Source organism: Aulonocara stuartgranti (assembly GCF_965226115.1).
Source record: "Aulonocara stuartgranti genome assembly, chromosome: 18".
Lineage (NCBI taxonomy): Eukaryota > Metazoa > Chordata > Actinopteri > Cichliformes > Cichlidae > Aulonocara > Aulonocara stuartgranti.
In genome coordinates, this window is record NC_138954.1 from 34,943,999 (window position 1) to 34,970,063 (window position 26,065).

Genomic DNA, 26,065 nt, shown 5'->3' on the forward strand with positions numbered 1-26,065 from the left:
TTAGGGAAACATTGCAATGAAAAATGTGAGTATTGATGAGACAATAGAGAATGTTATATTACACTGTATGAGGAAGAAGCAAGAAAACTGATTGAAAGCCTAAATGGATTTAATCTTAAACTAGATTTCATTGATTGACTTAGAAATAAATCAGGAAGCAAAAGTTATCAGGCCATATTTAATTATCTTGGACAAACGCATTTGTGTGACATGTGGATCCACACTCCATACCAGTTGGTGGCGGTATTTCACCAATTCGTTGTTTGTCAACAGCCAAGAAGAAGGAGCAGCAGGCGTCTCCTGCGCTGCTGGGAGCAGGAAGTTGAACAACGACAACAAAGGCTGTGTTAGTTGAAATAATAATATATTTAATACTGGTAGATATGGTTTTTGTCTCCCCTCTGGTTTTGCCTTAAGTGAGGTAAGTGTCCGGTTCTGAAGAACTAGCTTGTTGTATTGTCGCTGACACTGGGACGTTTTCGCCTGTTGTTAGCTTAGCATCCATTTACTACGTTGGATCATCTGTTTTCATTTCACCGTTAGTTGAATTGTGTACTTGATCCAGTCACGACTGTGTTCTGATGCGGTGTTATAGCTGTCAGTGCAAAAGCAACACTAGCTTTTGTTGTGTTGCATTAACGTTAGGCGGCGGCATTAGGACCACAGAAGCCATTTAACAGTGTCTGCCAATGAAGTACTGTCATTTGGAAATGGCTTTCTATCCCTGCGACAGAGCAGAGTTTAGTCCGCTTCTTGCTCTGTGACAGCTCCAGCGCCCCTTCGTCCGGATGGGATAACCGGAAGAAAATAATGGACGTGACATTCACGTGCATGTGATGTGTCAGGATTAGACTTTACCTTCAATAATTGCACAGCATTGTTGGTTTTATAAACAGGACCTTGAAATCTGTATGTGTCTTCACAAGTGGAATACCATCTTAGACCCGCAGCATACAGTCCCCAAAACCAGTGGCTAACTACCTTCCTTTTATCGCAAATTCTTGAAAAAGTAGTTGCTAAACAGCCAACTGATCATCTGCAGAGGAATCGCTTATTTGAAGCGTTTCAGTCAAGTTTCAGAGCTCATCACAGAAACAGAGTTAGAGAAGGATACAGATGATCTTGTTATGGCCTACAGCGTTCAAAATGTTATTACAGTGATAAGAGCATCTGTAGATCAGATTGAATTAGGTTGAATTACTGGCACACGATGGTGCTAAACATGTTCAAAAAACTTACTTCTTAAATCCAGACAGTGTGAAAATTCCTGCCAGGTTTTAGATGCTTTATGGTGTAAATTAGCCTTTATACACGTAGTGTTTAATGTCCACAATAATCAAGGTATCTAAACCAGTCATGAGTGTTAAAGTTTGTAAAGCAAAGCATTGCTACATAAAGATCAGCCCTTTCGATATTTCTCTCTTTAAGCAGGTCCTCGTGTGGAAACCTTTGGACACACCTGACACCTTATTTGCTGAGCAGGACTATGGAGGAAACAAGCAGGGAGGCAGTTGCCACTGCAGTGCAGCGTGTGGCAGGGATGCTGCAGAGGTCAGATCAGCTGGATAAAGTGGAGCAATACAGAAGAAGAGAAGCCCGTAAAAAGGCGTCAGTGGAAGCGCGGCTCAAGGTGATGTTTCCTCTGTGTGTACTGTTGTTGTTATCTTAGCAATGTCTACTATTTAATTCAATAACAGCTAAGATAAAGGTATGCTTTTTTATAGAGAATGTATTCATTAGTAATCTACACAGTAGATGGATACACGTTAAACAAGAAAGCAAAGCATTTGTATATAGCACAAGGTTATTAAGTCCCAGTAATTCAACAATGATGCTGAACATGAATGTTTCCTGGTGGTCCTTGATGTTCTTCAGGCAGCCATTCAGTCCCAGTTGGATGGTGTTCGGACTGGACTGACCCAGCTGCACAGTGCTCTGCTAGATGTCAAAGATATCCAGAGTTCATTGGCTGATGTCAGTAAAGACTGGAGGCAGAGCATTAACACCATTGAAAACCTAAAAGATGTCAAGGATGCTGTAGTTCAGCACAGCCAGCTGGCTGCTGCTGTGGAAAACCTAAAAAATATCTTCTCTGGTAAGTTTAGCTGAACCTAAAAACTTGAATCTAAAAGATGCCAACAATATTCTGTTACTATAGAAACCTTATCTGCTCTTGGTTTTTACTGGCATGGGTGTCTTTTTCCTTTGCTTTGTGTCTAGTGCCAGAGATAGTGGGAGAGACACAGCAGCTGATAGAGCAGGCAGAGCTGCTGCAGGCCCACAGGAAGCTGATGGAGCTGGAGTGTTCACGTGATGACCTCATGTATGAGCAGTACCGTATGGACAGCAGGAACACCAGTGACATGCATCTCATTTCCATCTACTTTGAAGATGTAAGCGAACATAGCAAAGTCGATGCAGAGAGTTGGACCAGTGGCAGCCTTGCCCCTAAAAATATAGCTTGGAACAAAATCCATCACAAAATACAACAAACGTTACAAATAAGTTTGCTCAGACTACCTGTGTGGTTGCGCGCACGTGCCTGCTAGAATACATTTGGTGGTCAAACTCCATTACAGTGTGCTTAAAGTTCATGCAAATAATATGCATGTGGAATACATGCAAAGCCGAGTTCCAGTTGTCACTTGGAATTGTCCTCTTGGGTACAAGTTTGTGCATCCCGGTCAACTGGCAGTACCTGCCTTGTTTAAGAATTTGATTGGACAAGTCAGTGTCATTCACACACAGTGCAGGTGCTTTTGTCATTTGAAAACTCTGAATGTTGAAAGCATTGAAAAGGCATAAAAGAGCTACGTCTGAAAAAAGTGAATAAAAATCTCCGATAGTAAAAGTGTTTAAAAAAATACAGTTTATGAGTAAAAAATCGTTTGACTGGCTTCATGAAGGGACACCAATGCCTTAAACTTGTGTTCATTCTTTTTTTTTTTTAACCTTTATTTAACCAGACAAAAAAATCCTGTGATTAAAAATATGGCCTGGTTCAACACAGGTAGTTGTAGAGAAGCTGCTCAAAAAGCTTTCGCTCTCTCTGTTCTCTTCCAGGTTCAGGGACTGTCAGACGAGCTGGCTAAACAATTATGGATGGTACTGCAGCGGTCCATGGTAACAGTTCGTCGTGACCCCACCATGCTGGTGTCAGTAGTTCGTATCATTGAGCGGGAGGAGAAGATTGATCGGCGTATGGTTGACCGAAAAAAGCAGACTGGGTTCATCCCGCCTGGGCGGCCCAAAAAGTGGAAGGACAAGATGTTTGAGGTCAGAACAGGATAATACTTTGTAAATACTGAGAGAAAAAACAATTTCAAAGGGTCTGAAAACTCTCCACATCTTTTTAAGTACCTGCCAACTCTTCTTAAATCGTATCAGTCATTGTGTTTGTGAGTACTTATCCAAAACTTGTTTACATTTAATTTGCCTTTGCTTTTATTTTCATTTTCTTCATAAAATATTTCAGTCTTTGTATTTCTGACCATGTGGTTAGTATTCTGTCAGCTGTAGGACTGGTGTATGTCTACAGTGATCTCCATCCACTTATGGAGACCCCTTTGACTCATTTAAACCTGTGTTTGCACTCATGGTTGACGCAGCCACAAAGCCAGTGAGCATTTATGAAGCCTTTGGTGGATTCTGTTGCAGGTGTTGGAGGGTACAGTCAGCACCCGCATTGAGGGCACACAAGCAGTCACAAGAGAGGCTGATAAAATGTGGCTGGTTCGTCTTCTAGAAATAACCAGGAAATATGTTCTGGATGATCTGATTGTTGTCAAAAATCTCATGGTGCAGTGTTTCCCTCCACACTACAACACATTCAACAGGTCAGACATATCATTTCTTGTAAGAGTGTGAAGTCGCAGTTATGTTAAATGTCTATAAATGTCTTTCAGTCCCAACAATCCTCAGCTTATTTGTACATCACTAAAAAACTGAAGATCTGCAGATCTATCAAACTGTTTCCATAGTGAGGTAAAGGGCTTTGTACATTTAGTAGCCCCCCGCCAGGACTACATGTGAAAATGAGTCTGGCTAAATCTGGTATATTTAAGTGCTCGTGTTCATTCGTATGCATTGTCCTTTTTAAATAAACACGAGTCAACGATATATTCTACATATATGCTTTTGTGTGTCGTATTCACAGACGTGCTCACCCACATGTGCACCCTGTATGCGTGTTTCAGGTTTTTCCGTCTTTACCATAATGCTGTGTCCATGCGTGTCAAAGAACTGGCCTCTGAGGACTTGGAGGCTAATGAGATTGTGTCTCTTCTGACGTGGGTCCTCAACACATATAAGAGGTACACACACAAAGCACACTTTGTGAGTCTTTGCTTGGAAGCATGTATGTAAACTGACCTAACCCTGGGGCATCTTACTACTGCTGAGCAAAACTCATGAGGAATCTGCAGGTGTGACAGATGTACTGTTATACAACGAGTGTGTGTGTTTGTCCCAGCGTGGAGATGATGGGCCATCCAGAGCTCTGTTCAGAGTGTGACATCCACCAGCTGGAGCCTTTGCTGCCGCGAGAGGTGGTGGACGACCTGCTCAGCAAATATGTGAAGACCTTTACAGTAAGTTGCTACCAGGAACTCTCTGGATTGTCTCATTCAAGTTATTGTGCCTGTAATTATTTATACAGTATATTGTGCAGTTTAAGTTCTCATGCAATTAAAAACTGTGAGTGCTGCACTACAGTAGGCCGGCTCCTTGAACATCCAACTGCAAAAGAAACCAACTCCTCATGTCCTCATATCTGTAACTTGTAATGTCAGCATCTCATTAAAAATGACAAACAACAGAAATCAAGTCAATTCCTGTTTCTGTTTGACGTTCATGTCTTTAGTCTAATATAACAGGCTGGCTGCGCAAGGCCCTGGAAACGGATAAGAAAGACTGGCAAAAGGACACAGAGCCTGAGGCTGATCAAGACGGATACTATCAGACCACACTGCCGGCCATCGTCTTTCAGGTAACACGCAGCTCCCCTGTGAGGAGTGAGCCCGTACAGAGCTGTAAGATTTTCAGCCGTGTTGATAACACGCCTCGTGTGAATGTTCTCAGCCAGATGATGTCCGCACTGTTTTTTTTAACTTGGCGTCAACACTCATATTACAGACCACGCCTGTTTTTTCAATAGCATTACTAGCTACCTCTTTAAAATGTAACAAGCCAAGTAACTATTTTAATTAGTTTAACTGCACTTGATTATTTGTAAAAATGTTTCAACAGTAGCAGAGGATCCTTTACAGGTTCCACACGTTCTGTTAGGTTGGTGTCTTTTGATATTGCACCATTTTTATTCCTGTAAACATTTGTCTCTGCTTATTCACTGGCATGCTCACCTGCCTCAGCCTGGGTCACTGCTGCAGTAATGCACTTTGGTTGGCAGAGAAGAGGCAGAGCACAGAAAGGAGGAGATAGTTTTATACGACTGTAATTAAACTTGGTTATGTTTAACTAGTTACTCTCCAACACTGCTCATTGTTAAAAGCAGTTTATTTTCACTGCGCTTGATGAAGAAAAAATGAGATCTAAAGCGTGGTGGGGGAAGTATCGGGGTCACACTGATCAGGTCATGGAGACTTTTCAGGCACAGTGTTAGACTGAAGCTGTCCCTCACTGACTGCAGTTTGAAGGATTTGCTGTGACATTCAGTGTACTGTGTGATGTCTGCTACGTTGTACTTGCTTCTTGAAAGTGCTCCTCTGATTCTGTCTCGACTCCTCAGATGTTTGAGCAGAACCTACAAGTTGCTGCACAGATTGATGGAGATTTCAAAGAAAAGGTTCTGAAGCTTTGCCTGAAACAAATGAACACTTTCCTCCTCAGGTATTTCTGTCATACGCTTTTTTAACTTTTCTTGTAACAGTTCAAGAAAAATGTCAGTGATTTTGAATTTTATGAAGGTGTCATTTAAACCACAGCTTTATGATAAGCTCCTCCTGGAGTAGTGAGTTGCAGGCCTTGATTTTCATGCTCAGACATATGCAAACCCTAGCGCTGTGCAAACAAACTTGTATTTTCCTGCAGCTATTTCCTTGTGTGCACCACTTTTTTCACGAGGACTTAATAGTTCCACTGAGGTGTACACTAAGGGACAACTCACTGCATGTAGTTACACTGACAAATACCTTTATTTCCATTCTGGTGCTGCAGGTAAAATCATTCACCAGCAACTTTAATGAACTGACGCTGCACAGCACTATATACTAATGGCCCTTTAGCACTCTTATTCCATCTGCTGTCTTTTTGCGCACCCTCACATCACAGTTTCACACAACATAACCATTGTTTAAAATGTGTGCGAGAATTATTAGTCTGCATTTCCTAGTGTTGACTTATTGTGAGACTGACAGATTGAAACAATTCAAACTGTGGAGCAGTTAAAACCAGCGTGAATAGAAGCTGTTAAACATTTGAGAGAATCCGGATCATTGTGATGAATAAACCTGTTGTGATGTGAATCCGGTTCTAATTGTTTCTGTTCTCACTTCATTGGGAAGTGTGCTACAAGTGCATCTTGCAACATTGGGCCCAAAATGAACACCCTCAACGTGGTTCATAAAAGTCCCCGGTTCTCCAAATTAAAAGTAGCTAATAATCAATAGTAATTGCATCCATTTAGAGAGCAAGTAAGAGAACAAACTACGGGAACATCTTTACCAGTAACTATGTGTGTTTTGTTTGCAGGTACAGGGAGGAGGCGGTGAGCTACAAAGAAGAGCACCTGAGAGACAGGCAGCTGCCTCAGTGCTATGTGCAGTATATGATAGCCATCATTAACAACTGCCAGACATTTAAGTGAGTTGTAATTTCATTCATGAACTAGTGTTAACATATTATCCAAATAAGAGGTGGATTACTCTAATTCACCCCATCAGCCATAACAGACTGATGGGGTATTGTCATCAGCTCGCTGGGCGGGCAGGCGCTTGGCATGAACACCTAAGATTGTGACACCACAGGTGCATCTACGAATGATCTCAGACAAGTTCAAATCACACTGGCTGGCAGTGTGCTGGCAAAGATTGTTGAAGATTTCTGTTTTTACCTGTGCTTGATACAGTAAGAGCTCAGCGACACTGAGCTCAAGCTGTGCAAAGCTGTGATGTGCTGAGATCTTAATGAAGGCAAATCACTTTCATCAGCTGCTCCTGTTTGTTACACACATCCTGGTGCACAAGAGACAGCAGCGGCTAACAGAAGGGACAAAGTGTGTCAAGTTTTCAAAATAAAAGCCCTCAGTTTCCTAATAGAAGGAAAATGTGCTTCAGACACTTTTGGATTTTCAAAATATAAGCCCTTAGTGTTATACAGGAAGTTATTTTATTGACCACAGGTATGTGTTGATTTTCAAAATAAAAGCAATGTCCCTTTTTCATAACAAAGGCCTCTGCTTATTGGTTGATGCTGTGAAATGTTCAGTATAAGCCACTGTCAGCAATGTGTGCTACTCAGTCCTTCGTAGAGTCCTCCGTCACTCTTTATGAACTGCAGTCAGCTGGAAGATGTTGCATCATGTTTTTTATTGTTGCACAGGTTTTACCCAAATTCATGCTTTACTGCTGTTACATTTAGCAATGACTGTACTGTTTAAACAGTTATAAGGTTATATGTCCTTGTATTATTTATTATGTTTTAATTCGTTTTCAAAACTTTGCATGCTGTTTTTTTTCGCATCACAAATTCAGAAGTGGTGTTCTGGAAGTTATGGTGAGAAAACATGCAAAAATATGCCAATATTAATATAAGCCACTAGGGTGTGATGTGTTCTGTAAACACAGGCTGGTGAAAGCGGCTCACCGCTGATGCTGTCTGTCAGTGAAACTGATTTATGGCTCAGTCATGTTATGAAGATTCATTTGTAAACAGTCCCATCTGTCACTCAGGGAGTCCATCAACAGTCTGAAGAGGAAGTACTCTCAGTCATCAGAGCCCACTGACAGTGATGCTGCCATAGAGAGGACGCTCAATGAGGTGGCAAAGGAGGGTTGTCAGTTCCTGTTAGATGAAGTTTTCCTTGATCTTGAGGTAAAAAAACAAAGTATATTTTTAATAATACTATAGTTACTACATGTTTATATCTTGTTTGTTGTATTTCTAGTTTCATTTTCTATTAAAAAAAACAAAACTCCGGTCTGATATTGTAATCAGATTTTTATTAAATATATTATAAAAGGATGCCAGTCGTGTTCATTGCACGGAGCCTGAAAGTAGTGTTTGACTGTTTGGGTGGTCCAGAAAACACGCCTGTCACGTTCAGTCCACGGCTTTCAGAGGAAGTACTTTCTCTAGTCTTGCAGCAAAGCATTTAGCTACTATTTTGGTGTCCACTTCAAAGGAATATAGGTGTTTATAATCACATTTAAATCCATTATATATTTCCTGTTGATCAATAAGAGACAAATGAATCTGCTGTATATTAGGTGTTGTTGCTTCGAGGGTCTTTGAGCGAGTAAATGAGCAGCCTGCTCTCCTTGCTCACACATTGTAACAATAACAACACAAAAACTTTACAGATTTATCAGCTGAAAGTGAGTCGAGGGTGCAGTTGAGTTCCTGTGAAACAGCTGGTGCAGCTGTTTCACAGGAACTTGTGAAACCTCTTAAACTGAGGATTTATTTTAGCATTACGAATGAATGATAAGAATTTCCTCTGATGTTTAAATACTGATTACAAATTATTCTCTCATTGCATTTTCCAGAGTCACTTGAACGAACTGCTGACCAGGAAGTGGCTGACAGGCTCTCATGCTGTGGATACCATCTGTGTGACAGTGGAGGACTATTTCAATGACTTCAACAAGATTAAGAAACCTTTCAATCAGGTAGAAGTTTTGCAAACAGCCGTAGAGTCCAGTGAAATTGAATAACGATGTTTTCAGCATGTAGATCTGAGCTGTTTGCGTAGCTTCCACAGCTGTAGTGTAACTCTACTCTGAGGACTAACCTGCTCTATGTGCTGTGTGCAGGAGATGACGAGTGAGGCCCTGCGCAGGGTGGTAGTCGAGTACATTAAAGCAGTGATGCAAAAGAGGATCACTTTTAAAAACCCTGACGAGAGAAAGGAGGGAGCTGAAAGGATGATGAAGGAAGCTGATCAGTTCAAGTTCCTCTTTAGAAAATTGGCTGCGGTAAGTTCACATGTGTGCAGTGCTCTTTGGTATGGAAATATGTGGACAGTGTGTGCTTCTTCTCTCATTTTGATAATTACGGCTTGTAGCTCATGAAAATCAAAAATCCAGGATCTCGAGTGACTACAATGTTTCAGATTAATCAAAACAATGAACTACAATAATGTCTGACTTCCTAAAATATATTTCAAATGTATATTAATTTAACATAATACCTCATTCATTTTTATATTGACCTAAATGAGCTCAGACTTGACTCTTTCAAGTTTTGTTTTCGTGTGGATTTTCTACCCTAACTCTAATTGATGTACTGTGAAGAGTTTAACAGCCAAGCAGATGATACACACGATCCTCACACAGCAGCACATGAAAATATTCTTGGTTCTCTTTTGTTTTTTAACCATGTAGGGTGAGGACACGGACTGGCTTTGTGGTGCCATCACTGCTATTGCAGAAGTGTTCAAGCTGACTGACCCCACATTGCTGTTCCTGGAGGTCTCCACGCTGGTGTCTAAATATCCTGATATCAGGTACACAGACACATGCTAACGCTGGCTAGCATTCCAGCTGTTGCCAGCATCATTCCCATATTTTCAGCATGGTACTTTAGACATACAGTGGGGCAAAAAAGTATTTAGTCAGCCACCGATTGTGCAAGTTCCCCCACCTAAAATGATGACAGAGGTCAGTAATTTGCACCAGAGGTACACTTCAACTGTGAGAGACAGAATGTGAAAAAGAAATCCATGAATCCACATGGTAGGATTTGTAAAGAATTTATTGGTAAATCAGGGTGGAAAATAAGTATTTGGTCACCTCAAACAAGGAAAATCTCTGGCTCCCACAGACCTGTAACGTCTTCTGTAAGAAGCTTTTCTGTCCCCCACTCGTTACCTGTATGAATGGCACCTGTTTGAACTCATCATCTGTATAAAAGACACCTGTCCACAGCCTCAAACAGTCAGACTCCAAACTCCGCCATGGCCAAGACCAAAGAGCTTTCGAAGGACACCAGGAAAAGTATTGTAGACCTGCACCAGACTGGGAAGAGTGAATCTACAATAGGCAAGCAGCTTGGTGTGAAAAAATCAACTGTGGGAGCAATCATCAGAAAATGGAAGACATACAAGACCACTGATAATCTCCCTCGATCTGGGGCTCCACGCAAGATCTCATCCCGTGGGGTCAAAATGATCATGAGAACGGTGAGCAAAGATCCCAGAACCACACGGGGGGACCTGGTGAATGACCTGCAGAGAGCTGGGACCAAAGTAACAAAGGTCACCATCAGTAACACACTACAACGGCAGGGAATCAAATCCCGCAGTGCCAGACGTGTTCCGCTGCTGAAGCCAGTGCATGTCCAGGCCCGTCTGAAGTTTGCCAGAGAGCACATGGATGATACAGCAGAGGATTGGGAGAATGTCATGTGGTCAGATGAAACCAAAGTAGAACTTTTTGGTATAAACTCAACTCGTCGTGTTTGGAGGAAGAAGAATACTGAGTTGCATCCCAAGAACACCATACCTACTGTGAAGCATGGGGGTGGAAACATCATGCTATGGGGCTGTTTTTCTGCCAAGGGGACAGGACGACTGATCCGTGTTAAGGACAGAATGAATGGGGCCATGTATCGTGAGATTTTGAGCCAAAACCTCCTTCCATCAGTGAGAACTTTGAAGATGAAACGAGGCTGGGTCTTCCAACATGACAATGATCCTAAACACACCGCCCGGGCAACAAAGGAGTGGCTCCGTAAGAAGCATTTGAAAGTCCTGGAGTGGCCTAGCCAGTCTCCAGACCTCAACCCCATAGAAAATCTGTGGCGGGAGTTGAAAGTCCGTGTTGCTCGGCGACAGCCCCAAAACATCACTGCTCTCGAGAAGATCTGCATGGAGGAATGGGCCAAAATACCAGCTACTGTGTGTGCAAACCTGGTAAAGACCTATAGTAAACGTTTGACCTCTGTTATTGCCAACAAAGGTTATGTTACAAAGTATTGAGTTGTATTTTTGTTATTGACCAAATACTTATTTTCCACCCTGATTTACCAATAAATTCTTTACAAATCCTACCATGTGGATTCATGGATTTTTTTTTCACATTCTGTCTCTCACAGTTGAAGTGTACCTCTGGTGCAAATTACTGACCTCTGTCCTCATTTTAGGTGGGGGAACTTGCACAATCGGTGGCTGACTAAATACTTTTTTGCCCCACTGTATACAAGAACTGAAATGATGGGATCGTTTTTTATATGGCACATTTACACTAAACATTTTTTTCTCTCACATTGCTGCTTTCATGGTCATTTGAGGAAATAGCATAAGCTTTAATTGCAGTAGTTACCCTGAAAAAACCTACACAAATAGTGTCACCAGTCAGATCTGAGTTTGAATAAAAGACATTAGGTTGCTTTTCCTTAAAATAAGGTTTTTACCCACCACAATACATTTCTACTGTAGCTGCACAGTGTCACATGACATTCGTGGCCAAGGAGTGGCTGACAATAATTAACAGTTAAAAAAAAAAAAAGCTGTGAAGTCTGCTAGTAAAATGAAACGGGACAGTTTGCACAGAGAGTACTTCCTGCTCTCAGAGACTGATATAGATGTAACGCTGGATTTATCTGGAAGTATTGAACGTGTCATCAAAGTACTTATTGTTAGGTGTGTGTTTAGTGTAGGAGTAATGCAACATACTCACATTCATATAGTATTTATTCGTTTTTAAGCTTAACCAACACTTTATTCTATATATCTACCTCACATCCATGCATGCCTTTAGACTGAGGGAGGATGTAGTCAGAGGAAACCACACGCTCACAGGGAGAACATAGAAAGGCCCCAGCCAGGGTTCAAGACACTTTTGCTGCGACAGTGCAGCCATTAGACCACCACGAGTGATGACCCAAACACGGGCTGCAGGAAACAGACTTCAAAGAAAGACTCCGTGGCAGTTATAGGGAACCACAATGGAGATCCAGAACTGGTGCTGGGAACCAGGGCAAAGAAATCAAGCAGCTTCTAACAAACTTATAGTGGATTAAATATTCAAGTGTTTGCCTCTCGTGTGCAGGTATAGTTTTTTCATTTGATACATTTTAGTTATCAGTTTTATTGTTCCCAATGCTGTGTGTTTACTGATTTGGAGCTTTAAGTGCACATTAAGCACTAAGTGTATAAAGCTCATTTACTGAGCCCTGCTCTCCAAACCTGACAGAGCTGTAACAGTGTCTGTGTAGCTGGATTTAAGAAGTGCTTACATTTCTGAGTGTTTGGCGCCATCTTCTGTCAGTACACAAGGTTACATCACCAGGTTATAAACTTTTATTTATAAAAGTTTATAACCTTTATAAAATTTTATAAAGGTTATAAACTTTGTTTCTTAAACCCAGCTTCACAGACAGAATCACATCTTTGAGAGCAGAGCTCCATGGTGTAAGTTCGCCTTTGTACATGTAGTGCTTCATGTCCACTTTGAAAGGCTTCTGGTTAAAGTGCTCTTTGGAAGGAAGACATACAAAGTTAAAACATGAACTGATTAATATTCCACTCTGACTCCAGGTGGGAACTTGCTCCTGACGTCGCAGCGTTAGAAACGAGAGTTTTTCATGCAATCTGTTTACACATCTTGATGAGGGCGTGCACGCTGAATCGTGTTGGTGTTCTTTCTGTTAAGCATGACCGTGCCATGAGAAAAAAGCTTTTCAGACTTAGTTTAAAAAGAGAGTGCCTCAACTAATGTTGAAGTGTGCCTGATCACCGAGTGAGCCGTGACAGTGCTACCAAGGCCATCAACACCACGCGGAATACAGCATGTGTCTATAATGAGTTTGCCTATACGTGGCTGAGGTTGTTTGTCCCTCCGGCTCTCTGTAGGGAGGAGCACATCCAGGCGCTGCTTGCTGTGCGTGGTGATGCCAGCAGGGAGATGCGGCAGATGATCATCGGAACGCTCAGCGAGAATAAAGTGTCACATTCTGGTGTCACACAGTCCATTTTTAAAGACGTCGCTGTGCCCACCATTGCCATGACGACCATGACTACAATGACCTCCATGGCAACCTCAAAGCTGCTAAAATAAAGCCTATTTCCATGTCCAGCTCCTTCGGTCACACTAGCATAACAAAGGATACTTTATTTTTCACTGGTTCTTGCAGCCTGTTTTCTGTATTCACTCATTTTGTTCCTTCTTTCCTGATCACATGTCTGCTTAAACAAATACAATTTGTATTGTATAAATGGACTGCATCACAAGACTTTGTCCTCTCCTTTTACTGAACTTCCCTGTGTTACTCTGTTTCTTGTCAGTCATGTTTCTTTACCTTAGCTGTCCCCTGACTTGTGTACAGCATTCAGTTAACTTCATTTCATTTTTAATAGCCGATACTTCACATTACCTGTATGGACTGAGCATGAAAAGAAATGGAACAAAAGCAGGATACCTTAAGAGAAAAATAACTCAAGAGGCCGTGGTATTCAAGTGTTTGTTTTTTAATATATTTCATAGAAAGTTCACATGAAAAACACCTAGATCAAAAAGTTCTGGTAATCACCTAGGGTTGCCAACCGTCCCTTAAAAAACGGAATCGTCCCGTATTTCGAAACAAAAGAACACGTCCCGTATTGAGCTAATAAGGGACGCACTTTGTCCCGTAATACAGTGAGAATCAAAAGTAGTCTATAAATGTTTATGGAATTAACGCTTTGTTTGAAAACATAATTCCCAGCCCCTCTCCTGCTTTGTGACCAATGAGCTGACAGCACACTTACGACAATTCGAGTATGACAATTCAGATTACCGCTCATCTCATTGGTCGAGGAAAGGTCGCTTGCGGAGAAAATACCGGAAGACAACAGATGACCACAACAAGAAGCATGGCCAACAGGGGAACAAACGCCGACACTGCGGTGCAAGTCTCGGACGACAGTACACCTAAAGCTGGGCAAACACTGTGCGATTTTTTCAGTCACGTTATTCAGCTCCTGCTCAAACTGCACGATTGACTCGCAGGGGTTAGAAGTTGGTAGGTCACGATGCAGGGTCTCACACTATACCGCCCGATGCTCTGATGCGACCTGAGAGCTCACACTGTGCCTCCATAACATGAAGGTTATAACAGAAAATCTGTCGCTCGCTCTCTCTGTCTTTCACTCACACAGACACACCACCACCATCAACTTTGCTAAATTGCTAATGAAAAACACTCATCAGGCAGCTGTGATTGAGCAGCATGTAAATCCAACTGTTTTCACGGTTGTTGTGGTCGTGATCATTTTGTGATGCCACATCGAAAAGGCTCGGATGAGCTTTCCAAAGTTCTACAAGTTGTGCCTCCATCGCTTGTGTCCAGATCACACGCTGCACAGCCGTGCTGCTCCGTCTTTTTCACCGACGTTTACGTGTTTGCACGTGAGCAGTGTGAGCGCCTGTGGTGACACCCTCACGAGCGATTGATGATCGGGAGCTGCTCGAGGTGTTAATCGCTTCTCGTTACCCCACGTATACTACACGACGCACGATGAAGGCCAAAATCGGTCCGATCACCAAATCGGTCGCACGACTCAAAAATCGTCTCAAAATGGGCCTAAAACCGCACAGTGTGAGCCCAGCATTAGAGCAGCAATGTTTGTTCCCCTCAGAGAAAGGGAAGAATGGGAAAAGGAAAACACCTGGCTGGAAAAAGTTAATATGGGCATGTGCAGTGAATATCAGCGCTATGTGGCCAGAAGTGTGATAATATAACTTATTTTGTGTAATAAACAACTGCAAGGATAGATGATTACAACAAATAGATGACTAATACATAAAAGTAATACATAGATGAATAATGAGTTATGATGCGTAATCATGGGAACAAGCGGGTTTACAAACAGGAGCAGCTGATTAGCATTAGAAAAGCTGAAATAATACCTCAACTGAAGCCAATTGTACTAAATGCACTAAATGTGCACTGTTACAAGAATATTTTTCTTTCTATTGTTTTCTATTATTTTAAGTTAAGCAGGACAGAGTTCTTTTAAAGAAAGATTTACTTATATTCTCAAAAGTTAAGCATGACAGGCTTCTGTTTAAGAAAGAGACCTGTTTTACTGTGTTAATGTTGTCATTGTGAGCTAAAAATAAATGGCTAAATGATCATTTGTTTCACATGTGTTCATATCACAAAGAATAGAATATGCATCTACTTAAATCAACTTCAAGTCAAATGGTTAAAAAAATAATTTCACACACAAAAAAAGAGCTAGAAAATTCACCACACTGGGAAGGGTGAAGACAACTGGGTCGCCCGGCCCTGGCCACGAGGTGTCCCTTATTTATTTTTCAGGGAGTTGGCAACCCTATAATCACCAGAAGCTAGAACCAACCAGACAAAGGTTCCAGAGAATCAGCTGATGCTCTCCTAGTGTAATTCATTCACTGTCATATTTCGGCCGGACCCCATCCTAGATGTTGTGGGACAAGAGGTGGGGTTCACCATGGACAGGTCACCAATCTGTTGCTGAGAGACAACTGTGCACACCTACAGCCAATGAACCTAGCATGCATGTCTTTGTGGCATGCGTGTTCAAGAAGTTTCTGTATCCAGGTTCTGTACAGTGCTGGTGTTAGACACGGAACATGCTGTGAATACTGACAGTGGGTAAAAGTATACGACAGACGAATTCCCATACGTCTGTTTGGAAATGTTTAATGATTGTCCAAATCCTGGACACTTCAGCGAGTGGTCAGCAGCTATGCAGCCTGTGTCCAGTGGGCGGCGGTATAGAGACGCTGAGCTTGTTGTTAAGCGTCGTAGCTAAAGAAGACGCGAGGCGGGGAAGAAGAAAGAAACAGGACGTTGTGTTAAATCTGAGAATGTGCAGATTGCTGAAGATGAATAAACCTCTTTAGTTTCTGTCACGTCCCAATTATCAGACCGTGTGTCTGCTCGACAAACCGACTGAGAGTGCAGGCTGCCGATCCTCCGCTGGGTAAGACTGATAGCCTTCACGATATGGCGACTTTTGTTTACTGCCGGCCAGAGCTAGCTTACTTTAGGTTCGCCAAGCAGCTACTGGTACGAGTAGTGTTTCAGTGAGGTCGCTTTCTGTTGAATATACTTATGTTTAGTCTTCGCTGTTACCATTAGCGGCTCTTTCAGCCCTTGTTAGCCGGGTAGCAGCAGCTACTCTGGGTTCCGCTCAGAGAAGTGAAGCCCAGTGAGTTTTCGTCCGGTTCAGATGGTAACTGAAAGGCATTCTTCCATTTTACGTTTAAATCTTCTCAGTCTGCCTGTTTTCAGACTATTTATGTAGCTGGCAGATAAAAGTCGAGACACAGCTGTTGGTCTTCATGTTCAGGCCACACGTCTGTGCACAGGAGGGGCTCACAGGGCTGAACTACATCTTTATGTTCAGAATACTGAAAGGTGGAGCTCGGAAGAGTCAAAGTCTTTCAGTTATTTTTAATTTGAAGAGTGGCGCTGCTTTCAAAAAGTTCTGTTTTTTGTTGTAATACCTGCACCGATTTTTCTGAATCACGGCATATGCCCTCCATACTTTAATAACGCTCATATAAAAAGACTAATACTAAGGTTGAAATTAAACTAAAGTAACTGAAACGAAACGTTTACAACCAATAAAACTGAAGCGAGCAAGCCCGCTCTCCAAATTAAACTGGATTAAAAAGTCCAAATGAAAACTAACTATAAAGTACAACATTATGACTGATCCACAGAATTATAACTCAAAATGATCAGAAGACCTCATAACCTGCCTACACTGAACCAGGGGGAGCCCTTTTCCACCTTATGACACAGCATCTGATTCAGTGTCCCACAGCCATCAACAGCATTCGCTCATGTTTGCTTTGTGATCCTCGCTGCCTCTCTAAAGGAAGAGTTCCACTTACTGGGCCAGTTTTAACCTGTTATTTTAACTAAATTCTCACCAGGTGGGACCTTAAAAATTACCACAAAGGTTCTTGTTGATAATGTCATTTTTATTTTTAATCCTTTTGTACCAGAGCAGGGATCGGGCTAAGGGCGGCAGTATAGCCTCTGTACTGCTCTATCGCTGCCCGTGGTTAAGGCGCAGGACGCCTCAGATAATACCACCACATGAGAGCTGATATTGGAAGAGAAGAAGTCGCAACTGGAAGCAAGGACTTTGCAAACTTTTTAAACTGTTCCCCTTTAACTCCTGAGCTGGAATATCATTAAAATGGTAATAAAAACCAACACGATCGTATCTTCAACCCGGCTGCAGTGGCCATGGCGCAACGTGCCAGGTTACAAAAGTCAAGAGGTCGAAGCACCAGCTGATGTCACGTCACGCTCTGTGTACAGTGAGCATAAAAACACCATATCACACAGTCCCACCCATTACCCCTGGAAACGCCCTGTGCCAGAGAAATGCATAAATGTTCATTTTAAAAAAGTTTTCAATTTCAGTTCAATTCTGTTTTATTTCTAAAACACCAAATCACAACAACAGCTTCGTGTTGTGGGTAAAGACCCAACAGTCACACAAAGGACGTAGTTGCCATCCTGGAAACCACGAGTGAGCCTGCAGCCTGAGAGCAAAGGGCTCTATCAGGCTCAGACGGTACTGTCAGGTTTTCAAGTTGAGATCCGCTCTGATCATTCAAGACCTTGTATGTGAGGATCAGGATTTTAAATTCAGCACTGAATTTAACAGGAAGCCAGTATGAGAAGGGTGCGCTCCCTTTCTAGTCCCGGTCAGTACTCTTAGTACAGCTTTTTGGATCAGCTGAAGACTTTTCAGATAATAACGAATTACAGTACTCCACCCTGGAAGTAATTAAATCCTATGAGGCAGCATGGTGGTGCACTGTTGCCTCACAGAAGGAACATCCTGGGAACCAGCACCACCATTTCTGTGTGGAGTTTCACAGAATTCCTTTCAGCACCCAGCTGTTTATACTTCTGAAACCTGATTCATCTTGACTTTTATTAAAGCATTCGGTTTCTCTAGAAACTAATGCAACACGCGCTTCACGTTGGAAGTGCCTCTTTGCTGAATAAGGTAATGAAGGAGCCAGTGTAGTTTCGTATCTGTTGTTAAGAGAATCTGATCTAATCTTATTACAGCTGCCACGCAAACACATCTCAGGCACTCGGCTCGGTCTGGAACATTTCTTAACAAATTGATTGTTTGACTGCGATCCCACAAAAAGACTTCCTCAAATCCAAAGTCTTCCAGAGAGGCATGAATTCAACATTTCTGCAGACTTTCTCACTGCTAAGTCGATCAAGCTAATAAGCAGTGGCTGTCTTCACTGTTTCAGGTTCACCAGGCTCTCTGAAGTTTCTCCAGTCATCCACTCATCATGGTGGAGTACTACCAGGTTTTAGGAGTACGGAAGGATGCGTCTGCAGATGACATAAAGAAAGCGTGAGTTGAAGTTTTAAATGTGGTCCTAGCTGAGAACCTGCACAGAGATGCCATCGCCTGCAGTTTTCTCAGGCTGTGTCTGGTTCTTTATTAATAAACTGCTGAAGGAGTTCAAGCTAACAGGTAAATGCTGCAGAGCTGCGTCACATCTGCACCACCTGGGAGCTGAATGAACTATCCTTTGTGAGAAGAGTAATAGTTTCCCCTCTGACATGTACATGAATAACGTGACGCGTAACATAGCGCTGTGCTGCGTGCTTCGAGGCTTCAGCTGGCACATGGCGGCACATTTCACTTTGAAATCTGGTCAGAAAATTCAGATCAGAAGTGCTCATGTTTTGCTCTTTTACGTCTGTACTTTTTCATTGATGGTAAAAGCCATGCTTTCATTGTTTTCACTGCAACAGCACCTTTTACTTCTGGTGTGCAGGTACAGAAAGCTGGCCCTGAGGTGGCACCCAGATAAAAACCCAGAGAACAAAGAGGAGGCTGAGAAGAAGTTCAAGGAGTTGTCGGAGGCTTATGAAGTCCTGTCTGATGGTTTGTATCACATCTGTGTGTGACGGTGTGTTTTCATTGAGGTCGACTCAGTGAAAACACACGACTGTCTCTTCGGTGATCCTTGTATTTCTGTATTGTATTTATTACTGTTCTCCCACAGTTTGTTTTCAGCTTTTGAAACTTGTCACTTTCCTGTTTTAGCAAACAAGAGGAGTATATATGATCGTTATGGCAAAGAGGGGCTGACAGGGAGCAACGGTGGAAGAGGTAAACGTCTCTTTTTAAATGCACCTGTAACTTTGTTTGCTTGGTTTGAACACTGGCACGAGATCACATTTACAGCATTTTTACGATGTGATCGCGTTCACTTTAACATTTTCCATGGAGATTGTCAAATCGTGCACAGAGGGATGGAACTTCCAGTTCCCGTTATCAATTCCCTTCCACAGAATAATTCCATGCTGTGTTTCAAATGTTTGTGCATGTTGGAGGTGCTTCCCCTCTTTGTTGTGATCAGTGCTGGGCCCATCACTCAGTCATTACTGCACATATTACACACACTTTTCTTAAAAGTAATGCAGTACACTACTCATGCACTCTCATCCTTTTGTATAATAAAAATGAATGTCCACGCTGGAGACTGCGTCACTATTTCCCTCCAGCGACACACGAAATCAGCTGATCATAGCGAGAGTGCGAGACCTGATAAGCGGCATCGTTAGGCGGGCAGATTTAACGATTCCAAGGAATTGGAATTATTTTCCGGCTCCGGCCGGATGTACACTTTTAACATCACTTTTGACTGACTTGATGTTTCAGGGGCGCACTTCCACAATGGAGAGCATTTCCATGAACCTTTCACGTTCCGTAACCCAGAAGATGTTTTCAGGGAATTCTTTGGTGCCAGAGACCCGTTTGCAGACTTTTTTGGTAAGACCTCCGTTCAGCTGAACAAAGCTGCATCACTGAGTCTGTGACTGCGTCCAGCTTTGAGCTGCATGTTTGAAGACTTTGGACCTCCTGCTGTGGTTCTCAGTTATTCTTGCGCTCTGACTCTTTCTCCTCTCAGGTGCAGATCCATTTAGTGATGACTCGTTTTTTGGTAGTGGCCGGCGGCACCAAAGCCGGGCAAGTCGTAGCCGGACAGGTGGCCCTTTTTTGGGGGGCTTTGGTTTCCCAGCCTTCGGTGCCGGCTTCTCCCCTTTTGACCCAGGTAAGCTGTTAGCCAGCGTAAAGCTCCCGCTGCTGCAGAGTGGCTCCAAAACTGTTGGCAACGTTGATCTTTTGCTTAAATGAATTAAACAGATCAACTTTTTACTTTTAGCCTTTGGTTCTTTTGGCTCCATGAGCGCCGTGGGTCATATCGGTCACATGGGTCACATGACAACAATGGGCAGTATGGGAGGAGGCGGCTTCACCTCTTTCTCATCAACCTCTTTTGGAGGAGGAGGTGGAGGAAGCATGGGCAACTTTCGATCTGTGTCTACCTCCACCAAGACCGTCAACGGCAGGAAGATCACTACTAAAAGGTACTGACCTGCCAGATAGCATGTGACAAAATCTTCACATAGCAGTGATGTGCATCGTACGGTTAACGTGTTCTTAGTTATCGTGCACAAATCTTTATTCCATCCTGTGGTGTCATCAGTGAGCTCAGCTTCCGTGTCGCCCAATTCTAAACCAAACAGTCGTGCGAACTTTAATGAGAGATGAACACAAATCACCGCGTCCTGGTGTAGCAACACAGTGAGGCCTTTCAATGCATCACTTGTCAGGGAAGCAGCTGTTTGAGCAGCTTTTCACAGGTTAAAAATGAAGCGAGAGCAGCTGGCCGACACCGATTCTCAGAGGAACGTCCTCAGCTGGATGTACTGTATGAAAACTGAATGCTTTTTAATCACAGCTGAGATCAGTCAGATTAGGCTGAAGGTTTCCTGGTATCAGCTTTGCAGACGTTGGTTGAGGTTTAGTACAGCGGCGATCTTGTAGTAATAGTCTCATCACATGGCAGCCATCTTTGTAATGTCCATGTGTTCCTGGTCTGTGAGCGGGAAGAAGCCCACAATCTTTATACTTACAGTCACTTTGATGTAAACAAACCGTTCGCGTTCTGTAACCCAGAAGATCTCCAGTGTTTCCAGTGCATGTAACCTGTTGTGTGGATGTCCAACAACATAACTGGCTCTATGTTTTCCGAGTTCTGTTCTGGACCCCTTGAGTGGCACGTTTGTCACTGATAGTTGTGAACTGCTGTGGAAATCGTATCAATCAGAAAAAGGTCTAAGCTTTCTGCCACAGGTTTTTCCTGACTGCTATCAGCACCGTGTACGGATGTTTGCATCGCAAAAGCCAGATGATCGGAGATGATATGAATAAATGCTTCATGCTTTCTGCCAGTTTAAGGTCGCCTTATTACTTACCATTATTTAACATTTTTTGTTTCTTACCTTTCCACAGAGTCACAGTTTCATCAGACGTGGCTTATTGCATTTTGAATCCCTGATGTTTATAAAATGATCTAAACGTGGTCTGATAGATGATGGATAATGAATGTTTTTGGACAGTCTTACTGTGAATTTAAAATCGAGACTTGGACCAGTACACTGTACATTTGTGCCTTTAACTCTTCACGGTGTTCCTGTGTGCAGGTTACACTTTCCATACAGGTGCTCACATTCACACAGTTTCTTTTTTTATTGGTTTAAATCAATTCCAACTTCTGCCTGCAAACGACACATCAAATCAGTGCATAGGACAAATGGATGGTTTCATTTCAAACTGAACCAACATGAACATGGGGTGGCTGTAGCAGGCGGTAGAGCCGGTCATCCACTGATCGGAAGCTTGGTGGTTTGACTCCTGGCAGTCTACATGCCAAATATCCTTGGGCAAGATACTAACCCCAAATGAATGTGTGTGAATGTTAGTTGTGTAAAGCGCTTTGAGTGCTCAGAGGAGCAGAAAAGCGCTATATAAGAACCATTTACCATGAAACATTTGTCAAATTGCGACCTCGGAGTGGAAAAGATCCGTTGCTTGAATCGGTGTATAGAAGCAGCCAGAGGTGTTTCCGGTGTAATTTTCAGCACTTTGTTCAGTACAACAGCATCAAGAAGAAAGAGCCAAACACACTTTTGCCATTTAATTTGGAGGGAAGTTTCCAAAAAACCCAGTGTGCAAAAAAAACAGCTCTTTTTTTGAAGTGTAGGCAGGAGTTAAGGAGAGTAGGAAGGAAGTAGGAGGTGAGGCTTAGTTAGACTCATGTTTACACCGGCCTAATCATCATCTCAGCAACATCTCAGCAGACTAAACACTGCACCAGCAGACGAGCGGTACGAATGCTGCTCCCATTTACGTGTAAACGGATTTTCACGATTAAGATGGTGTAAATGCTCTCTGTTTCTGCAGAATTGTAGAGAACGGTCAGGAGAGAGTTGAGGTGGAAGAGGACGGCCGGCTACGCTCATTAACCATTAATGGCAAAGAGCAGCTGCTGCGACTGGAACACAAGTGAAGACACGCAAACATCCTCCACTGGAGACGTGTTACCTCAGTACCGAGATCCCAATAAAACTTGAGCTCACAGTGGAATAAACAAAGCAACAAAACAATGTAATAATAGCTGTGTTTCATTAGTTGGTTACTTACGTTGTGCTGTTCCATTCATGTCCTTCCCCTGCTGACTCTCATTTGTTAACCAACACTTTGACTCCAAGGGTTTTCTATGCATTTAGTTGTTGTCTATGAATCGAAGCCGTCCTTTATTTTTGCTCAGGGTGGTGTTATTTTAACGTTTGGGACCACAGTATTGTTTTGATGTTCTTCCCCATTTCAGTACTTTGAGCTTCGCGTCATCCACAACGAGGCGTGACTTTGCTCTTTCATCTGAATCGGAAAAAAAAAGATTCTCATTTCGAAACGTGGGTCAGAAGTTTCTATCCCAGCACCCCACGTTTATTGCGTGTCTAACCGATTCTTAATTTATTTATTTTTATTAAAAACACAATGCTGGTAGGATGTGTTTTGCAATTTTATATGTTCTAATACCTGTGTTTCTGTTTATTTAATGATGCATGTATACCTGTTGATGTCAAGTCTTAATGTCAAAGCTTTTGATGGAAGGCGTTCCATAAATGACAAATGAATATGGAAGGAATTTTGTGTACTTTGTAAACCAATAAATCTTGAGTTTCATCCTGTTTTCAGGATGTTGAAATATTCGCTGGCTCTGGCTTTAAGTTTTCAGGGATTTAGATGAACAGCTTCTGTTTCAGTGTCCATCGTGGTTAAAAACTCGTTGGTCTCTTTATTTATTCAGTCTGTGTTGAAATGAATAGTTTCTCAGGTGTATCGGTCAGCAGTATTATAACGATTGTACCACCATGAAATAGTTTACAGTAGTTTAATTCCTTGCTTGCAGATTTAGTGATTTACTCGTCGTTACACAGGCCTGGATTACATCACATCTTCGGCCTGAGAACCGAGGAAAAATGAAGCTTCCCATTGAACTTTGTGGTTTCCTTCCTCTTTGGAGCTAAAACAGGCCACACATTTAGTCTTAAACCTTAAAGGGGTATTAGTGACCGCAGTGAAAACGTACATCAAGTATTTTAGTATATTCCTACCACATTCTCTCTCTGAGCTGCCTCAGAGTTGACTATTTATTTTATGTTAGAACAAAAATCAAAAACATGTTGGTTGTGCCAAATGACTCTAGTCCCCTAACGAAAGAAGCATACCTGTCTGCTGACGTGATCTGTTTGCACCAGCACCTTCAGGGGGATATCCTTTTCTTTTAACTGGCACAGCAGCAGCTGTCCAGAACTGTCTTCTTCATTGTGAACATCCTGTGTGACACTGAAAAACATTCAATGCGTTTGTCATTATGCATGCTCAATCCTCCAGGTAAGTAAATCGCAAGAGGTCGATTTTGTCCACCTGGACGTCTTCAGTGGGAGAAACATTTCGTCACTCATCCAGGTGGCTTCTTCGGTCTCAGCTGACTGCAGGTTTCCAACCTTATAACAGTACATTTGCACAACTGGTCCAGCCCACTGAATGAACAATGGGCTGTGAGGTCAGCTCCTGGATCATTAATATGCAATTTGTCATGACCACTGATCAAAGACGGTGAGTAGCATTCACACAGAGTAGGGGAATGGCTGCAATCACAGCATTGTAAGATGGTGACAGATGGACCCTCAGGTACATCTTCCTCGTTTCAGAGATGGTCTTTTCCTTTTCACGTAAATGGCCTCCTTGGTTCCTCACTCAAACCAGCGTTCCTCCCTGTCCAGGATTTGCATATTAATGATCAAGGAACTGACCTCACAGCCTCTTGTTCATTCAACATGCCACATTCACCCAAGCACTTTCTTCTATGGTTTTAAGTGTTTACTAACATTCGCAGACATTGATACTCTGTTGGATGTATCGCAGAGCAACTTACGGTCAGTATCTTCCCCAAGGATATTTGGCATGCAGACCAAGAGAGCCAGGGATGGAAACACCAACCCTCGGATCAGTAGATGAGCTGCTCTACCTCCTGAGCTACAGTTGTCACTGATATCAGACAAATTATTCTCTGGATCTGTGTCTTTTTCAAAGCCCAGTACGTTATGGTCTGTTTATCTAAATGATCCCATTTATCATATACAGAATTCCACTGAATGATATTGTTATTGTTGCCAGAGGTGGATGACGTTCTTTCAGACGGTGCCCTATGATTGTTGTGGTCACGTCAGTTCATCATTCCAGTATATGATGGACAACATTGTCCAGTTCCTCCATGCGGCTGATGGATCCATTGAGTTTAATGAATACTTTACAGTTTGTGGTTCAAGTGTGTTGAATTTTTCCCCGTGCTTCCCTGTTTCCTGTCCCCAAATTTTATTTTTATGTATTTGTAGCAAAAATGTACATAACTTTGTGTTTGTGGGTCTTTGTGTTCAGAGATCTGATTAGTATCGAGGAGTTTGTCAATATCAGCTGCATCACGTTGGCCGTGCTCTGCATTATTTACTGTTAGGACTAACTGGCTTAAGGGTAGATTGCAGAGAAGAGGGCAGCAGTGTGTCAGAGCTCAACCACAGATTGTTTGCTTTCCAGCTGCTCTCAGGTGAAAGAGAAACTCGCTGCGCTTGCATCACACAACCAGTTCAACCACCAGTGCAGTGAGCTAACTAGGTAGCTCCTTGTGATCCTCCAGCTTCAGGAAATCACATCAACATCTTTTGAGGAAGAAGTTCATCTCTGTCTGCTGAGCTTCATCCTTTCTGTTACAAATGTGATGTTCAGTATGTTCAGTGCGTTCTGTGTGAGTATTGCAACATCATCCTACTGGTGGTGATCACATGTCACAGTCTTTTGCCATGAATGACCTGTTAATCCGAGTTACTGAAGGAAAGGCCACCACTGTGTAAGGGCACACACGCACACACACACGCACGCACACACACACACACACACGCACACACACGCACACACACACACAGTGCAGTCATAGAGAAGTTTTAGTTCTAGTTAATCTTTTGGAAATAAACAATAAAAGCGGAGTTTTTTTAGTCCAAAGAAACTACAGGCCAGACTAAGATGCGACAGTGCTGACATTGCATAATTCATGACAGCTTAGACATGATTAGTTGTTGAATGAATGTTCTCGTGTTATGAGATATAGACGCACATGATTAACATTCATTCATTTACCATGACGTGTTTCTGTGATTTGTGTGTGTGTTGTGACTTGTGACGTATTTCGTGGACACGTTCCCTTCAGTTTGAGGTTCCTGTAGAAAAACTTGCACAGCCTTGTAAATGGTGCCGAATGAACGGACTGAACCAGGAGCTTCTCCGTAGCGTCTCCACGGGTCTGTCAAACACTGAGAGAAGAGCTCAGTGACGCTCCAAGCAGCAGTTCAGCTGCAAGCCGTTGATCTGGAGCTGTCCTTGGTGCTAAACACCTCAATCCAATTACCCCACCCCCAACCCCACCCCCCTCTGTTCCTCTATTTCTCC

At 42.6% G+C, this 26,065-nt stretch overlaps 2 protein-coding genes across 3 annotated transcripts; both read left to right on the plus strand.

Moving 5' to 3' along the window:
- Window positions 1–256: 256 nt before the first annotated feature.
- On the plus strand, window positions 257–13,408 carry exoc3 (exocyst complex component 3). 2 transcript variants are annotated; one of them, XM_082513540.1, is made up of 16 exons: window positions 257–421; window positions 1,429–1,630; window positions 1,876–2,095; window positions 2,221–2,393; window positions 3,064–3,276; window positions 3,658–3,836; window positions 4,197–4,313; window positions 4,472–4,589; window positions 4,862–4,987; window positions 5,747–5,847; window positions 6,709–6,819; window positions 7,908–8,049; window positions 8,724–8,846; window positions 8,991–9,152; window positions 9,561–9,682; window positions 13,031–13,408. In XM_082513540.1, exons 2-16 carry the CDS (start codon window positions 1,487–1,489, stop codon window positions 13,233–13,235), a joined length of 2,256 nt encoding a protein of 751 aa, XP_082369666.1. In that variant the 5' UTR covers window positions 257–421; window positions 1,429–1,486; the 3' UTR covers window positions 13,236–13,408. The 2 variants fall into 2 exon arrangements, with proteins under 2 accessions (XP_082369666.1, XP_082369667.1); XM_082513541.1 differs by having other exon boundaries at window positions 1,432–1,630.
- Window positions 13,409–15,957: 2,549 nt separating this feature from the next.
- dnajb6a (DnaJ heat shock protein family (Hsp40) member B6a) lies at window positions 15,958–23,269 on the plus strand. The gene is made up of 8 exons (XM_082513542.1): window positions 15,958–16,126; window positions 18,444–18,550; window positions 18,981–19,090; window positions 19,253–19,318; window positions 19,871–19,981; window positions 20,121–20,264; window positions 20,376–20,580; window positions 22,460–23,269. The coding sequence occupies exons 2-8, from the start codon at window positions 18,486–18,488 to the stop codon at window positions 22,563–22,565; spliced, it is 807 nt and encodes a 268-aa protein (XP_082369668.1). The 5' UTR covers window positions 15,958–16,126; window positions 18,444–18,485; the 3' UTR covers window positions 22,566–23,269.
- The last annotated feature ends 2,796 nt before the right edge of the window (window positions 23,270–26,065 follow it).

Coding starts and splice junctions, on each gene's coding strand:
- exoc3 (XM_082513540.1), top strand. CDS start 1,487: ATGGAGGAAACAAGCAGGGAGGCAGTTGCCACTGCAGTGCAGCGTGTG. Junction 2,394..3,063: donor TTTCCATCTACTTTGAAGAT/GTAAGCGAACAT, acceptor GTTCTCTTCCAG/GTTCAGGGACTGTCAGACGA. Junction 4,988..5,746: donor TGCCGGCCATCGTCTTTCAG/GTAACACGCAGC, acceptor TCGACTCCTCAG/ATGTTTGAGCAGAACCTACA.
- dnajb6a (XM_082513542.1), top strand. CDS start 18,486: ATGGTGGAGTACTACCAGGTTTTAGGAGTACGGAAGGATGCGTCTGCA. Junction 20,265..20,375: donor CTTCTCCCCTTTTGACCCAG/GTAAGCTGTTAG, acceptor TTTTACTTTTAG/CCTTTGGTTCTTTTGGCTCC. Junction 20,581..22,459: donor AGGAAGATCACTACTAAAAG/GTACTGACCTGC, acceptor CTGTTTCTGCAG/AATTGTAGAGAACGGTCAGG.